The 18,357-nt window shown below is 41.3% G+C and overlaps 1 protein-coding gene across 11 annotated transcripts in view; it reads left to right on the top strand.

The window, feature by feature from the left end:
- Nucleotides 1–20: 20 nt before the first annotated feature.
- COMMD1 (copper metabolism domain containing 1) overlaps nt 21–18,357 on the top strand; it is a 300,356-nt gene continuing 282,019 nt past the window's right edge. For all 11 annotated transcript variants that reach the window (XR_013526586.1, XR_008476372.2, XR_008476373.2 and 8 more), the window contains exon 1: nt 21–205. Coding sequence is in view for 7 of the 11 variants with exons in the window: in XM_035272476.3 (XP_035128367.2) it covers nt 26–205 (180 nt within the window). In the remaining 4 variants the exon portion in view is untranslated. The remainder of the gene's footprint in view (nt 206–18,357) is intronic.

Here is an 18,357-nt window from a genome sequence, read left to right as displayed (position 1 = left end):
GTGGGGGGCGGGGCCTTCGCAGAGCATGGCGGCGGGCGAGTTTGAGGGCGGCAAGCCCCTGAACGGGCTGCTGAATGCGCTGGCGCAGGAGACTTTCCACGGGCACCCCGGCATCACAGAGGAGCTGCTGCGGAGTCAGCTGTATCCAGAGGTGCTACCCGAGGAGTTCCGCCCCTTTCTGGCAAAGATGAGGGGGATTCTTAAGGTACTGCTCTTCCCTGTAGTCTCCGGCTTGGAGCACAGACCCTTTACCGCCGGCGTCAGACTCGCTCCATTCGCCTTCCCCTGTCCTCAAGCTGAAAGGCCTTTCCTTCACAGACCTCTACTCCTTGGGCTCCACATTGCGCTCCTTCAGATTATCTCGCTCCGTCGCCCCTTCTCACTTTCCTAAGGGTGTCGTTTTTCTGCTGAAGTTCCCAGCCCCTGGGTCGGACTGACTGACACGGAGGTTTTTCCTTCAAGTCATCTCGCATTCTCTGTCTCTTGGTAACAGTCGAGTTTCCTCAGCAGATCTGTGGGCTCTTGAATTTTTAAAATTAAGAGTTTTAGGTCGCCAGCTTTCCCGGGTTGTGGAAGTTGGGAGCGTTAAAGTGAGCCAGTGTCCGGCGGATAAGGGGGTGGCTTAGCCTTAGTCAAGCAGTTCACTGCACGGTTAAGAGAGCATATTTACCAGCTTGAGGCCAAAGTATAGGCTAGACCATCCGGTAGAAATATGTGAGCCAAGAAGGTGAAATTAATTTTAATAATATATCTTATTTAACCTAGAATATCCAAAGTATTATCACTTCACATGTAATCAGTATATAGAATCTTGACAAAGTTTTCTTACTTTTTTCACCAGGTCTTTGAAATCCAGTATTTTACACTTAAAGCACATATCTCGGACTAGCCACATTTCAAGTGCTCAGTAGTCCCATGTGGCTAATGACCATAGTATTGGACAACTCTATTTAGACCGAGGACTAGTTATAGGAATGAATCTAGTGTCAGTGTACTCTAGAGACAGACTACAAAAAGAAATTACTGACTTTTGTAGGTCTTCTATGTGTTAGGAACCCCGTACTAAGATGTGTTACATGTTGCTTCATTTGTTTCTTGAAAAAAAACCTTATATAGTGGACACCCATTGTAAAGATTTAAGAAACAATCTCAGGGAATCTAAAGGGACTAAAATTACATTTTGATTAAAGTCAATGTTGAAATTTAATCCACTATCTTTGAATTTACTAATTTTTTTTCAAGGCTGTTTATGCTTTAAAAAGGCACTTCTGTATTTTTAAAACTGATTTTTGCCTAAAGGATTTGAATCCAGAAAAAAAGTAAATGAAAACAAGTATTTCACATGGTAAACAGATTGTCTCATGGAAATGTAAGGAGTATCTCAGGTGTAAGATTACTACATTCTAAGTAGTTTTAGCTGATATAAATCATAAACCACTGGTGAATGCTTTCTGTTTCTTTTAAATTTCAGTTTTTGAGCAGCCTGAGAGAGTTTCCTAGAAAATTTGACATCTGGGTTTTTGAGATGTTTGGTCCTCTATAGGGATGAGGCCTATATCTCTTCTTCTGCAGGCTAAGAAGAGACAACAGCACATGTGTAGGTAATGCATTAGAATCTCCAAACGCTGGGGGCTGCTTCTCTCTACGTGGACCACATTTTGATTGATTGGTTTTGTTATGAGATGAAACAGCAGGGTACTCAGAGAAGAATTTACCTGAGAACTATTTCTCCTATTTTCCATTTTCTTGAGATGGAGTTTTGCTCTTCTTGCCCAGGCTGGAGAGCAATGATGTAATCTTGGCTTATTACAGCCCCCGCCTCATGGGTTCAAGTGATTCTCCTGCCTCAGCGTCCTGTGTAGCTGGGATTACAGGTGTTTGCCACCATGCCCGGCTAATTTTTGTATTTTTAGTAGAGACGGGGTTTCACCATGTTGGCCAGGCTGGTCTTGAACTCCTGACCTCAGGCGATCCGCCCACCTCGGCCTCCCAAAGTGCTGGGATTACAGGCATGAGCCACTGCGTCCTGCCTTATTTTATTTTAAATTGCTGAATAATATACAGGATATGTGAAGTATTCCGAGTGGTTCTGTATTGTGGAGCTGGCATGGCTCTCTTGGTGTTGAGAGTAGGCAACAGAAGATTTGCGGATACCTGGCAGCACAATCTCTGCATAGCTGATTAGTCTGAGGAACTAAGGGATATGCCTTTGATTGTTTTACTTAGGGCTGAAACCATGGGCTCAGGATGACATCCAGTTCCAATCTTTATTTAACTTAAAGGCAATGCTGAGGGCTAAATGTCTCTAATTCTTATGGAAACATAGAAAACAAACATGATTTTTGTTTTTATTTATTTATTTATTTTTGAAATGGAGTTTCATTCTTCTTGCCCACGCTGCAGTGCAATGGCACAATTTGGGCTCACTGTAACCTTCACCTCCGGGTTCAAGCGATTCTCCTGCCTCAGCCTCCCAAGTAGCTGGGATTACAGGCAAGGGCCACTACTCCAGGCTAATTTAGTATTTTTAGTAGAGATGAGGTATCTCCATGTTGGTTGGGCTCGTCTGGAACTCCTGACCTCAGGTGATCCACCTGCCTCGGCCTCCCAAAGTTCTGGGATTATAGGTGTGAGCCACTGTGCCCAGCACAGACATGATTTTTAAACTGAAAGGCTTTGCTGATAAAATCTCTATCAGCAGTAAGAGGGAACATACACAAATAAGCATGATACAAGGATATGATTGTATTTGTAAATAGAATTGTGAGTAAACACCTGAAGATATATTAAGAGGTGTCAGTTCTTTCTGGCAGGCTTCTTGGAGATGCCATTTTTGCTGCTGTAGCATATTTTAGACTGAGATGAAGGGTAGCCATGACGAGCATTCTGAGTTAAGAACATAGCATGGTGGATCAGGAAAAAAGCAGGCTCAGGAAAATAGTCCAGTTTGATCATAATAGGGGGGTAACCAATATGGGATATTGGTGGAGGAAGCAAGAGAAAAATGAAACAACTTTTTATTCCTACAATCCTGCTAACTTTTATTCCTGCTCTCTCTTTTTTTTTTTTTTTTTTTGAGACAGAGTTTTGCTCTTGCTGCCCAGGCTGGAGTGCAATGGTGCGATCTTGGGCTCACCACAACCTCTGCCTCCTAGGTTCAAGTGATTCTCCTGCCTCAGCCTCCTGAGTAGCTGGTATTATAGGCATGCACCAACACGCCCAGCTAAGTTTTTTGTATTTTTAGTAGAGACGGGGTTTCTCCATGTTGGTCTGGAACTCCTGACCTCGGGTGATCCGCCTCCCTCAGCCTCCCAAAGTGCTGGCATTATGGGCGTGAGCCACCATGCTCGGCTAGTCCTACTCATAAGCAGGATGTACATTTTTACATATAAATGACAACAGAGTTCATACTTTAAATTATCTTTATAATATCATGGTCTGTGAAGGAAGTGAAAATGAAAGGTGACAACACGGTAGAAGGAAAAAAGGAGGGGACATGTAGCTCCCAACAGGGGATACAGTGGACACACATATTAACAGCCTCCTCATTGCCAGTAGCCTGGCAATATATTTCATAGGCCATGTTTCAGGTTCAGGTGCTCCCTGAGCTATAGCCCTTCCCTCTGACTTTCATGTTGTGTGCCAATGTGTTATGTACTGATTCCTGGCATTTGTACTGGTCCTGTTTTCTGCTTAGAATGGACCCCTCCTACCCTACCTGACTGGGACATTGACCCTCTCTAGCTTTGGCTGTTAATCACAAAATGGCAAACCTTTCATCTGCTCATAGATATGTGAAGCTGGCCATTCACTTGCTCTAGTTTTTATTTTTGGGTAGATCCTAAGGAGCAATGAAGTCAATAAATTGGGAATGGTGTGTTTATTTAGGGAGATGAAATCCTGTATATGAATATACTTGTTTTGCTAAACACTACCTTTTTTTTTGAGATCAAGTCTCACTCTGTTGCCCAGGCTGGAGTGCAGTGGCACGATCTCAGCTCACTGCAATCTCTGCCTCCTGGGTTTAAGCAGTTCTGCCTCAGCCTCAGGAGTAGCTGGGATTACAGACACCCGCCACCATGCCCAGCTAATTTGTGTATTTTTAGTAGAGACAGAGTTACAACATGTTGGCCAGGCTCGTCTTGAACTCCTGACCTCAAGCAATCCACCCACTTCGCCTCCCAAAGTGCTGGGATTATAGGTGTGAGCCACTGTGCCTGGCCCAGCACTGCCATTTTAATCTACTTTTTTTGCTCACATTATAATTCAACTTCTTAAAGGTATGCGTTTGCATGGTCTTTATTGGTATTGCTGTTAACCTTGTGTATATGCTAAATTCTAGTAAATCCCAGATTACAAGAATTAAAGAGCATAATCTAACTATGAAGATCAATCACCTTTTGTACACTTTAGTCTATATTCACTACTGCCCTCTGGTGATGATTTTGTATTTCTTCATTAGAACTTTACAATTTTTTTTTTTTTTTTTGAGATGGAGTCTCTGATGCCCAGGCTGGAGTGCAGTGGCATGATCTCAGTTCACTGCAACCTCTGCCTCCTGGGTTAAAGTGATTCTCCTTCCTCAGCCTCCTGAGTAGCTGGGACTACTATCACGCCTGGCTAATTTTTGTATTTATTTATATATTTTTTATAAGATGGGGTTTCACCATGATGGCCAGGCTGATCTTGAACTCCTGACCTCAGGTGATCCACCCACCTCGGCCTCCCAAAGTGCTAGGATTACAGGTGTGAGCCACCGCGCCCGGCCAATTTTTGTATTTTTTAGTAGAAATCGGGTTTTGCCATATTGGACAGGCTGGTCTTGAACTCCTGACCTCATGATCCGCCCACCTCAGCCTCCCAAAGTGCTGGGATTACAAGTGTGAGCCACCACACCCATCCTAAACAAAAAATTTTAATGAAAATTCTCATTTTGTGTTGCCTATTGCTAATTTGTATACTCTGGTACTCAGTTTCATCAATCAAATGGTAATTTATCCAGACCAGGCTCAGTGGCCCATGCCTGTAATCCCAGCACTTTGCAAGGCCAAGGCATGTGGATCACCTGAGGTCAGGAGTTTGAGACCAGCCTGGTCAATATGGCGAAACCCTGTCTCTACTAAAATACAAAAATTAGCTGGGTGTGGTGGTGGGTGCCTATAATCCCAGCTACTTGTGAGGCTGAGGCAGGAGAATGACTTGAACTCAGAAGGCAGAGGTTGCAGTGAGCCGAGATTGCGTGCTGTACTCTAGTTTGGGCAACAAGAGCAAAACTCCATTATTTATTTATTTAGAGACAGGGTCTTACTCTGTCAACCAGGCAGAAGCGCTGTGGCACAATCATAACTCACTGTAGCCTTGAACTCCTGACCACAAGTGATCCTCCTTCTTCAGTCTCCTAAAGTGCTGGGATTACAAGCATGAGCCATCCTGCCTAGATCCTATTTTAGAAGCTAGAAATACTTGTAACAGTGTATAGTGGCCTTCCTGTTCCACTCCTGCCCCCTCTACAGTCTGTCCTCCGCATAGCGACCAGTATCCTTTAAAAAAGTACATTATGGCCTGGTGTGGTGGCTCACGCCTGTAATCCTAGCACTTTGGGAGGCTGAGGTGGGTGGATCACCTGAGGTCAGGAGTTCAAAACCAGCCTGGCCATCATGGTGAAATCCCATCTTTAAAAAAAAAGAAAATAATATATTTTTTAAATTATAAAATTAAAGATGTAAAAAAATTTTTAAATTAAAAAAAAAAGTACGTTATGTCTCCTTACTTTTCTGCTGTCAACCATCTCATGTTCCTAGAATAAAATTCAGTCCTTTTGCCCTAGGCCACAAGTCCTTACATGATCTTACCCTTACTCACTTTTCTGATCTAATTTTCTCATTTCCAGCAATCTAATCTTATCCTTTTAAAACATGTCAAGTATTTTTCCTGTAGATATGCATATGGCTTGTTCATTTGTTTAATTCGTCTTGTACCTGAAAGTTATTTCCCAAGAGTTCTTTCCTGAATTGTGTTATAAAGACCTTCATCCTTCCTTCCTCTTTCTTTTTACCTGGCTTTACTTTTTCTTCATACCTAGTATTACCTGAAATTATATTATGTATTTATCAGCTTATTGTTAACTATTCTATTAGAATTTAAATATTAAGAGGCAGGACTTTAATATTGTTTCTTCTTTATTCCTTATTCCTAATACGTGTGGTAGGCACTTAGTAAAAATTTGTAGAATAAATGAATGAATTGAGAATGTTTAAATGTGGAGGTTGCTGTTACAAATATAGGCATAGAAAGAGAACTTATATGACTTACTAATGAGGAAAGCTAGGATATGTAATACTGTAAATCAGGGGTCAGCAAACTATGTCCTGTGGGACTAATCTGGCATATTACCTATCTTTAGAAATACAAGTTTTATTGTAACATGACAACATGCTCATTCATTTACAGCTTGTCTATAGCCTATTAGCCACTCTAATAACAGAGTTGAATGTCTGTGATAGAGGTCATGTGACCTTCAAAGCCTAAAATATTTACCCTCTGAATAATTACAGAAAAAGTTTGCTGACCCAAGTGGTGGCACAGGCCTGTAGAAGCAGCTACTCCAGAGGCTGTGGTGAGAGGATTGCTTCAGCCCAGGAACTCAAGGCTGTAGTGCACTGTGGTCATGCTTGCGCATAGCCATTGTACTCCAGACTAGGCAACAGAGGGAGACTCCATCTGTAAAAATTAAAAAGAAAAAAGTGTGCTAACCTCTGCCCCAAACTTCTGTTTTCCAACTCATAATGTTTATTATAATATTTGGAAATAATATATAAATTATATTTTGAAGTTGTTTACTTGATAAATATGTAAAAACTGGAAATGGGGACTGTTTGCTCTTTGGTAGCTTTGAAGCATTCATTAGCTTGTTCTTTAGACTGCTGAGATCTGTAGTAAATTAAAAACAACCTCCAGCGTGGTCAACATAGTGAAACCCTATCTCTATTAAAAATACAAAAATTAGTTGGGCATGGTAGCCTGCACCTGTAGTCTCAGCTATTCAGGAGGCTGAGACAGGAGAATCACTTGAACCAGAGAGGTAGAGGTTGTGGTAAGTTCACAGAGATTGAGCCACTGCGCCCCAGCCTGGGCAACAGAGTGGAAAAAAAAAAGACCTAATGTTTCTGTAGTTCTAAGTATGTGTTCTTAGTAAGACAAAGACAGGATTTTAATTTGGAAATTTTGTTCATATTCAAAAGGTATACATTTTATATATGCTAATGTAGTATACAGTATCATAAAATGTAATGTTGTTAACCTGAAAAATCAAGTGAAAACTATCAATGTTATGAAAGAAGATATCAGGCAGTCCATGTCTTTTAGGGCTTAAAAAAACAAGATAATTTACACCAGGTGTGGTAGCTCACACCTGTAATCTCAGGACTTTGGGAGGCTAAGGTAGGCAGATTACTTGAGGTAAGGAGTTTGAGACCAGCCTGGCCAACATGGTGAAACCCCATCACTACTACAAATGTAAAAATTAGCAGGGCGTGGTGGCTTGTGCCTGTAATCCCAGGTACTTGGGAGGCTGAGACAGGAGAATTGCTTGAACCTGGGAGGTGGAGGTTGCGGTGAGCCGAGATTGTGCCACTGCACTTCAGCCTGGGCAACAGAGTGAAACTCTTTCTCAAAACAAACAAAAAGCAGTAGTAAGAATGATAATAGTGAAAGATTATAAGAAATAATTGAGGCTGGGTGAGGTGACTCATGCCTGTATCCCAGAACTTTGTTTTTCTTTTCTGGTTTTTTTTTTTTTTTGAGACAAAGTCTCACTCTGTCACCCAGGCTGTAGTGCAGTGGCGTGATCTCGACTTACTGCAACCTCTGCATCCTGGGTTCGAGTGATTCTCATATCTCAGGCACCCGAGTGGCTGGGATTACAAGTGTGCGCCACCATGCCTGGCTAATTTTTGTACTTTTTTGTAGAGACAGGGTTTCAGGCTGGTCTTGAACTCCTGGCCTCAAGTGAGCCACCCACTTGAGCCTCGTGTTTGGGATTACAGGTATAAGCCACCACACCACATCTGAATTCTTCTCTTCTCTTCTCTTACTCTTTTTTTTTTTGCGATGGAGTTTTGTTCTTGATGTCAGCTCACTGCAACCTCTGCCCCCTCTCCCCAGGTTCAAGCAATACCTTATCCTGCTGAGTAGTTGGGATTACAGGTGCATGCCACCATGCCTGGGTAATTTTTGTATTTTTAGTAGAGACAGGGTTTCACCATGTTGGTAAGGTTGGCCTCAAGTGGTCCACCTGCCTTGGCCTCCCTAAATGCTGGGATTACAGGCATGAGCCAGCATGCCTGGCCTGGATTATTTTATCTCTTTTTTTTCTATTCTCTTTCTTGCACTGTAATTTTTCAAATGTTAGACCTCCTAGACAGAATGTTCTAATTTATCTTATTTTCTACCCCATTTTTCATGTTTTTCCCCCATTTTTAATTGACTTCCTTAACTTATCTTCTAGCTTTTAAACAAATTTGAATAGATTAAAATTTTTTTTTTTTTTTTGAGACTGAGTTTCGCTCTTGTTACCCAGGCTGGAGTGCAATGGCGCAACCTCGGCTCACTGCAACCTCCACCTCCTGGGTTCAGGCAATTCTCCTGCCTCAGCCTCCTGAGTAGCTGGGATTACAGACACGTACTACCGTGCCCAGCTAATTTTTTGTATTTTTAGTAGAGACGGGATTTCACCATGTTGACCAGGATGGTCTCGATCTCTTGACCTCGTGATTCACCCGCCTCAGCCTCCCAAAGTAGATTAAAAATTTCTTAAGAGACATAGTCTCACTCTGTCACCCAGGCTGGAGTGTAGTGGGGCATGATCATTGCCTTACTTGCAGCCTTGACCTCTTGAGCTCAAACAATTCTCCCACCTCAGCCTTTTGAGTAGAACCATGTCTGGCTAATTTTATTTTTTTTAGAGACAGGGTCTCCCTGTATTGTTCACGGTGGTCTCAAATTCCTGGGCTCAAGTGATCCTCACCCGTTAGCCTCCCAAATGCTGGGATTACAGGTATGAGCCACCACACTTTGCCTCTTCTAGCCTTTATTTAACTTATTTATTTAGTTTTTTGATTATTAAAATAAAATAGAGATGGAGGTCTTATGTTGTCCAGGCTGGTCTTCAACTCCTGGGCTCAAGTGATCCTCCTGCCTCACCCTCCTTAAGTGCGGGTATCACAGGCATGAGCCACTGTGCCCAACCTATTTATTTATTTACTTATTTGAGACAAGGTCTCACTCTGTCGCCCAGACTGGAGTACAGTGGCATGCACATGGCTTACTGTAGCCTTGACCTCTTGGGCTCAAGTGATCTTCCATCTGAACCTTCTGTGTAGCTGGGTCTACAGGTGTGTGGCACCACACCTGGCTAATTTTTGTGTATTTCTTTGTAGTGACAGGATTTCACCATGTTGCTCGGGCCAGTCTTGAACTCCTGGACTCAAGTGATCTTCCTGATACGGCATCCCAAAGTGCTGGATTACAAGCCTGAGCCTTTTTTTTTTTGGAGACGTAGTCTTCCTCTGTCGCCCAGGCTAGAGTGCAGTGGCGCAATCTCTGCTCACTGCAACCTCTACCTCCCAACTTCAAAGCAGTTCTCCTGCCTTAGCCTCTTGAGTAGCTGGGATTACAGGCGCCCACCACCATGCCTGGCTAATTTTTGTATTTTTAGTAGAGACAGTGTTTCGCCATGTTGTCTAGGCTGGTCTCGATGTCCTGAATTCAGGTGATCCTCCCGCCTTGGCCTGCCAAAATGCTGGGATTACAGGCATGAGCCACTGGACCTGGCCCTCTTCTGGCCTTATAATTGAATTTTTCATTTGATCACCTTTTAAATTTCCAAGTGTTATCGTCTCACAAGAACAATATACTACTATGCTTAACCAACAATTTCTTCTTTCAGACACAAGGTGGAGTATACTCTACATAACTTCCTGCATTTTGCTTTTTAAATTTTATTTATTAAAGATAAGGTCCAGCTCTGTTGATGAGGATGGAATGCAGTGGCCTTGATCATAGGTCATTGTAGCTTTGACCTCTGGAGCTCAAGTGATTTTCCTACCTCAGCTCCCTGAGTAGTTAGGACTCCAGGCGCATGCCACCATGCCTGGCTAATATTTAAATTTTTATTTTTAGCAGTGGGGTCCCCCTATGTTGTCCAGGCTGGTTTTGAACTCCTGGGCTCAAGTGATCTATCCACCTCAGCCTCCCAAAGTGCTGGGATTACAGGTGTAAGCCTCTATGTCTGGCCTGTATTTAGCTTTTTAACATTTTTTTTGTCTCAACTCTGATTTTTAAATATGGTATTAGGAATTTAGTCCATTTGTACCCAGCACTCGAAGCTGTTTTTAGAGGCTTTTGACAAACATTATGTTGCTAAGACATTTTGGGGTGTGATGTAAATTGTGAAAAGGTTAAATGCCTACAGAGGAACATACACCTTAATATTTTAAATATTCTAGTAGTTTGATGTTTTGCGTATTGTGGTATGTATTATTTTAAAAGCACAATTTGATCCTACTTGCTAAATACCTGGAAAATTTTTATGGAGAGCATTTGCAGTAAAAACAGAAGCTTAGAAGTGCATCTGGGGCTGGGTACAGAGGCTCACGCTTGTAATCCCAGCACTTTGGAGGGCAAGGTGGGTGGATCACTTGAGGTCAGGAGTTTGAGACCAGCCTGGCCAACATGGTGAAACCCTGTCTCTACTAAGAATACAAAAAAAATTAGCCAGGTGTGGTGGTGTGCACCTGTAATCCCAGTTACTGGGGAGGCCGAGGCAGGAGAATCGCTTGAACCCAGGAGGCGGAGGTTGCAGTGAGCTGAGATTGTGCCACTGTGCTCCAGCCTTGGCAACAGAGCCAGACTTCATCTCAAAAAAGAAAGTGCATTTGGCAGTTTACAAAATGGCTGAAGTTCACTATGCATTAGTGGTGAGTTTTTTAAAATCAAAAAATGGCATTATTAACGAATGATATTTATATCACGTATTATCTTTTGATATTTTAGAGTAAATTTAAGAAACTTTGCTCATATATTTTGAACAGCATATATTAATAAGAAGTTAACTTGAATGTAAAATAATGGATGTGTATGGGCTCAGTGGATCATGCCTGTAATCTCAGCACTTTGGGTGGTGGAGGTGGGTGGATCACGAGGTTGAGAGATTGAGACCATCCTGGCTAACACTGAAACGCCGTCTGTACCAACAATACAAAAAATTAGCTGGGTGTGGTGGCATGTGCCTGTAGTCCGAGCTACTCAGGATGCTGAGGCAGGAGAATTGCTTGAACTCGGGAGGTGGAAGTTGCAGTGAACTGAGATCACGCCACTGCATTCCAGCCTGGGTTACAGAGTGAGACTCCATCTCAGGAAAATAAAATAAAAAAAGTAAAAGAATGGATGTAAAATATATAGTCTTAAAAGTGTATATATTAGGAAACATAGAAAAGACCGTTAACTTTTGACTTCTTAGGTCTTTCAGGTTTCATTTATCTTCTGTCTACATCCTTAACTATAAGCAGTAATTCTGTTTTTCTACTGTAGGTGGCAGTGGAATATCGGCTTGCCAATGTACTGATAAAATATGCTAGAACAACATCATGTTGAAATGTTCTTTCTCTGGAATGTTCTAGTTCAGAAAATGCTCAAAAGTTGGCTACTCAACAATAAAAATTTCTTATCCAAAAAGATATCTAAATATTTGACTTTGATATTTGGAATTTAGAAATACCATTTTCTGGAAAATTTAAAGCTCTATAAACGGATTCCTTTACATTCTCTAGTTTTTGAGCAATCAAGTTTTGCTAATTTCACTGAACATTTTTGAAAATTTAGATGATAATACATGAGGTAAATTCCTCATTCTGTGAAGAATAGACAAATGACTGATGTTACTTTTTTATGTCACTGGACATCGCATGATAAAGCAGCAATTGCAGATTACCCGGGTGGGAGTTGTAGAGTATTTTAGTAGACTCAGGTGACCTGTAATGAGGCCAAATGTTCTGTAAATCTTTTTTCCTTTTTCTTAGTTTAGGGCCAAACCCATATTAGTTAATCTATTTTTGGTTCTCCTTTTTTCAAAGCAACCACTCTGGGCCTGGAAACTTAGGTTCAAAGAGTAGTTGGGTAAGGAGATTTTAAAGGAAATGTTTATCGTTGCTTTACCCATTAAATACATACTAAACATCTAATATGCTGGACGTTGCTCTATACACGATGTCACTGTGCCTGTCTTAAAGAATCTTATAGGATAAGTGCCTTGAGAAAGTATAAATGGGGCCCTAGCCTGTATCAAAATATATGAGCAAAGCCCTAGCCACCTAGCGGTGGCTCAAGCCTGTAATCCCAGCACTTTGGGAGGCCGAGGCGGGTGGATCACAAGGTCTGGAGATCGAGACCATCCTGGTCAACATGGTGGAACCCTGTCTCTACTAAGAATACAAAAAATTAGCTGGGCACGGTGGTGCGTGCCTATAATCCCAGCTACTCGGGAGGCTGAGGCAGGAGAATTGCCTGAACCCAGGAGGCAGAGGTTGTGGTGAGCCGAGATCACGCCATTGCACTCCAGCCTGGGTAACAAGAGCGAAACTCCATCTCAAAAAAAAAAAAAAAAGAAAGTATAAATGATGTGGTCTGGTGGAGTGGATCCTTATACTGCAGAATATGAATTTTTTTTTTTGTCTTAATAAAACCCTCACATTTTTAGCTCCATCTTAATTTAGAGTGTAGTTTTTATAAATTTTGACTTCTATTATGGTTCATCTTTGACAAAAATTTATGTTTCAACTAAATATTTAAAACAATAGTTTTAGAAATTTGGAGATGGTTTCTGTTACCTGTGCTTTATTTATTAGATTAACTTTTTTTTTTGAGATGGAGTTTCACTCTTGTTGCCTAGGCTGGAGTGCAGTGTTGTGATTTTGGCTCACTGCAACCTCGACCTCCTGGGTTCAAGCCCCCCTGAGTAGCTGGGATTACAGGCATGCACCACTGGCCAGGCTAATTTTGTATTTTTCATAGAGATGAGGTTTGTCTCCGTTGGTCAGGCATGTCTCGAACTCGCGACCTCAGGTGATCTGCCTACCTTGGCCTCCCAAAGTGCTGGGATTACAGGCATGGCCCTATAAGATTAACTTTTAACATCTTTATATGCCAGTATGGCATTGTCTCTGAAAGACTGTTCTGGACATTATTCCCTGTTGTGGCATGTGATGGTGGTACAGGTCTCTTTCCCAGTTTTCTAGAGACCTATTTCTAAATAAAGAAGCTACCATTTTTGAAATTCTTAGATTTTTATTATGTTTATCCTGAACATAAATTGCTTTCTTAAGACATAATCAGATCATTTATAATTTATTTAAAATGCATCTATTTAATTCAGATGAACACTTACTGAGTACATACTGTGTGTCAGACCCTGTGCCTGTCACTGGAAACACTGGTGAGCCAGACAGACAACCTCCTAAACCTGATATTCAAGGAGGGAGTCAGGATAAGGGTGGATAAATAAGAATATGCATATAAAGGAATGAAGGCAGAAGGTATATTCAGTTTTTACATATTTTCCTCCTCCCCTTCACCTTGGTAATCTTTTTTGATCCCATAAATCAGTGACAGACATTTACCTGGGATAATGAATCTGATATCATTAGCATATTAGCTTTTTATGTGAAAATGAATAGATTTTACACTGAAAGTGATGTGTTAACTATGGGTTTTGTTTGTTTATTTGTTTTTGAGACAGTCTCACTGTGTCACCCAGGCTGGAGTGCAATGGTACAATCTCAGCTCACTGCAGCCTCCACCTCCCAGATTCAAGTGATTTTCGTGCCTCCCAAGAAGCTGGGATTACAGGCTTTTGCCACCACGCCCAGCTAAATTTTGTATTTTTAGTAGAAACAGTGTTTCACTATGTTGGCTAGGCTGGTCTCGAATTGAGACTTTAGGGCATCTGTCCACCTCGGTCTCCCAGAGTACTGGGATTACAGGCTTGAGCTGGTTTGCCGGCCAACATATGAATTTTTAAATAAATTTGGTGTTTAGAACAGCATGTCCCAGTGTATTATTTTTGTCATCCAGATTTACTTTCTCTATAGAGAATTCCACAATAGAGGGTCTTACTCCCATGCATATATCTAAATTACTTTATCTTAGATTCTCTTTAAAGTCAGTAGTGGCTTTTCAGGTAGCTTTTTAGAGAGGACATTTAAATTTAACTGGATTTTAAAAAACTTGTTATTGGATTGCAATTTCTGCCTCCTGGGTTCAAACAATTCTCCTGCCTCAGCCTCCCAAGTAGCTGGGATTATAGGCATGAGCCATCATGCCCAGCCAATTTTATATTTTTTGTAGAGATGGGATTATACTGTGTTGGCCAGGCTGGGCTCAAACTCCTGACCTCAGGTGATTCACTCATCTCAGCCTCTTAAAATGCTGGGATTACAGGCTTGAGCCACATGCCTGGCCTAGGATTTTGGCAGTTTTATTATGAAAATATAAAAATTTGTGAGGTTTAGTTCTGCAAATGTGAAATAATTCCACAGATACTATTAGTTGTAATTACTTTTTCTTTTTCTTTTTTTTTTTTTTTGGAGACGGAGGTTCACTCTTGTTACCCAGGCTGGAGTGCAAGGGCGCGATCTCGGCTCACCGCAACCTCCGCCTCCTGGGTTCAAGCAATTCTCCTGCCTCAGCCTCCCGAGTAGCTGGGACTATAGGCATGCGCCACCATGCCCAGCTAATTTTTGTAATTTTAGTAGAGACAGGGTTTTACCATGTTAACCAGGATGATCTCGATCTGTTGACCTTGTGATCCACCCGCCTCGGCCTCCCAAAGTGTTGGGATTATAGGTGTGAGCCACTGCACTCAGCCTATTTTTCATTTTTTGAGATGGAGTCTCACTCTGTTGTGTAGGCTGGAGTGCAGAGGCGCAATCTTGGCTTACTGCAACCTCCGCCTCCCTGGTTCAAGGGATTCTCCTTTCTCAGCCTTTCGAGTAGCTGGGATTACAAGCGCCCGTCACCATACCCAGCTAATTTTTTGTATTTTTAGTAGAGCTGAGGTTTCACTATGTTAGCCAGGCTGGTCTCGAATTTTTAACCTTGTGATCTGTCCACCTCGGCCTCCCAAAGTGCTGGCATTACAGGTGTGAGCCACCGCACCTGGCCTGTTGTTATTACTTTAAAAGAGCCTATACAGGCTTCTGGCCAACGAATTTATGTACAGTATTTAGGAGAAAGATAAGAAAGGGGGATATAGATCTGTTTAGAGGAAAACAATTAAGTTGATTATTCATAGAGCCACCATTGACTTTGCTTTGCGTGGTTTCTGGGTTAGCATGTAAATTTGTTCCGGAGCGACTAAAATTGTAGATCTTTTTGGTGAATAACAGTGTAATTTAATGTAATCCTAATGTAATGTTCTGTAATTAGACTTTGGTAATGTGGAAGGCAGCAAATTGCTTTCAAGATATCTAGCCTCAAGAGATTTTGTTGAAGCAGATATTAAGCTGTTCTTTCAGGCATTCAGAATATGAAGATTTGGAAGCTTACTTGATTAGTGGACTCAAAAACAAACTGCCACATTTTATGGGATGTCTATCAAGATTTTAAAATTACAAACCTTTAATATTTCATTAGATTAGGCATAGCCATTAATTTTCTTCTGTCTACCTGGGTAAACTAAATGATGGATGATGCAGAATTGTATTCCTTTTAGTCAAATGATAAAAGAAATACTGAGTGCTTAATTCATTACTATATACATTAAACTATGTGCAAAGTATTATGCTAAGTATTGAGGGGAATATACAAATGAGGAAAACACTGTATATTTCTCAAGGAGCCTGTAGTTCACTAGGGGAGAAGAATATCTGGCTAAATGATGAGAATTGAAAGCAAAATAAAAGCCTAATAAATGAGTTGTAATAGGATATTGTAGTTACTAGGATGTAACAGTGACTAGAATATAACAGCTTTTAAGTTAGGTCTAGGAAGTATTTCCACAAGCAGAATAAGGAGTTCTATATAGGAAGAACAACATTAAGACCTGTAAGTATAGAAATGTGTGTTGAGTTCAAGGATACCAAGTTCAGTGTGGACTATAGGAAATAAGATGGTAAAGTGGACCTCATAGTCAAGAATGCTATACTAACACACTTGGACTTTATTTTGTGGGGAGCGAGGAGCCAGTGAAAACGTTTTAACTGGGCAAGTGACATAAACTCAGATTTATATTTAGAAAGATAATTTTTTTTGTTTTGAGACAGGGTCTGGCTCTGTTGCCCAGGCTGGAGACCAGTGTGGTGCAATCTCAGCTCACTGCAACTTCCTCCTCCTGGCTCAAGCCATCCTCCTGCCTCAGCTTCCTGAGTAGTTGGGACTACAGGTGTATACCAGGATACCCAGTGAATTTTTGTATTTTTTGTAGAGATAGGGTTTCTCCATGTTGCCCAGGCTGATCTTGAACTCCTGTGTTCAAGTCCTCTACCTGCCTTGGCCTCCCAAAGTGCTGGAATTATAGGTGTGAGCCACCACACCTAGTCTAGAAAGATAGTTTCCTGAGTAGTGTGAATCATGAACTGTTACAGTGTAGCTGCCAAACCATATCACTCTGCAGTGTTTCAGGTGGGTTTACTTGTGGGTAAGGAGACCATATCAAGCCACCCACTTTTACCCCTTATAAGGTTTGATTCAATATCCGATTTCCTTAGCCAGCTATACAGAATCTCTCTCTGAGGGGAAGTAGATAGGAGAAAATGCGAACACATTTCATCTTGGATTCTTTTGGCCCGCAGTGTTACTCTGCTTGCAAAGCTTAATTTTTGCTACACAGCTCCTCTTTTTTGGGGAGGTGGGTACAGGGACAGGGTCATGCTCTGCCAGCCAGGCTGGATTATGCTGGAGCATGATCGTGGCTCACTGCAACCTCCTGGGCTCAAGAGATCCTCCCACCTCAGCCTCCCAAGTAGCTACAACCACAGGCATGCACACCACCACACCTGGCTAATTTTTTTTTCTTTGTTTGTTTGTAGAGACAGGTTCTTTATATGTTGCCTAGGCTGTTCTTGAACCCCTGCCTGTAATCCCAAAGTGCTAGGATTATAGGCATGAACCACTGTGCCTGGCCTTGTCATCCTTTCATGTAGACTCACAACACCATTCCAGATTGAGAAATGTTTAAAACACCTGACCTGCCAAATGTATGTCAGTAGGTCTTCATTTTTGTCTAGGAGAAGAAAGCAGATCTCACTGTTCAGGTGTCTGCCTGAGCTTTGTAGTATTTTAGGAAGAATGGTTTCCTTTACTATTTTTGTTGGTTTTTACAGTTGGGGTAATCTTGAAATTATTATCTTGTTATGATTTCTGCTTATGCTGTAATGACACTGAAGTTGCTTAGAAGGATCAAAATTAATCAGTTTGAATTTCATCACTTCCTATCGGCACTCAGCTCTGATTGTCAGTAAATGACAAAATAGTTACATGAATGCAGTGGAAGGAAGCAGAGCAATAGATATCCACAAGATGGGAGATTGATCCTAAATTGTCAGGTTGATTTTTCTGCAATCCAAAATACTGAATTTTAATTTTTTTTTTAAAGAGGAACCTGTCTTAGGATGAATTTTTATTGTAGTATATTTTCTTTTGCTTTTATTTCCTATTCTGTTGTGAATTTATGTGTGTTGATGGCAAATTCACTTAAAACAATAAGGGATATAAATCTGGAAGTCATGGGCCTGATTAGCCAGTGGTTTGGATCAAGTTCTAATTGGGGCATACCATTAGAATTGCTTTTAGTTTTCCCTGTGCCTTAGTCAGCTTGGGCTGGCATAACAAAATACCAAAGATTGTTGGCTTAAACAACAGAAATTTATTTCTCACAGTTCTAGAGGCTGGGAAATCTAAGATCAAGGTACTTGCAAGGTAGGTTTCATTCTGAGGCCTTATTCTGAGGTCTTATCTTTTGGTTTGCTGTGCGTGGCCAAGCAGGGAGAGACAGAAAGAGCTCTCTGATATCCCTTCTTATGAGGGCCCTAACCTTACAACCTCATCTAACACTAGTTACCTCCCAAAGGCCCTGTTTCCAAGTATTATCACTTTGGGGGTTATGACTTCAATGTAAGAATTTAGAGTGGAGGGGGCACTTTAAATGTGTAACATACTACAGTCTGACTCCATGATAATAAATTGTTTTAATACCATGTTTGAAGATGAAATCTTTTTTTTTAAATTTATTTTTATTTTTTATTTTTTTGAGACAGAATTTCGCTCTTGTTATTGTTACCCAGGCTGGAGTACAATGGCGCGATC

Source organism: Callithrix jacchus, chromosome 14, assembly GCF_049354715.1.
Source record: "Callithrix jacchus isolate 240 chromosome 14, calJac240_pri, whole genome shotgun sequence".
In the NCBI taxonomy this organism is placed as follows: Eukaryota; Metazoa; Chordata; class Mammalia; order Primates; family Cebidae; genus Callithrix; species Callithrix jacchus.
Note: the sequence above shows the minus strand (reverse complement) of the source record. Positions and strands in the feature narration are given on the sequence as shown.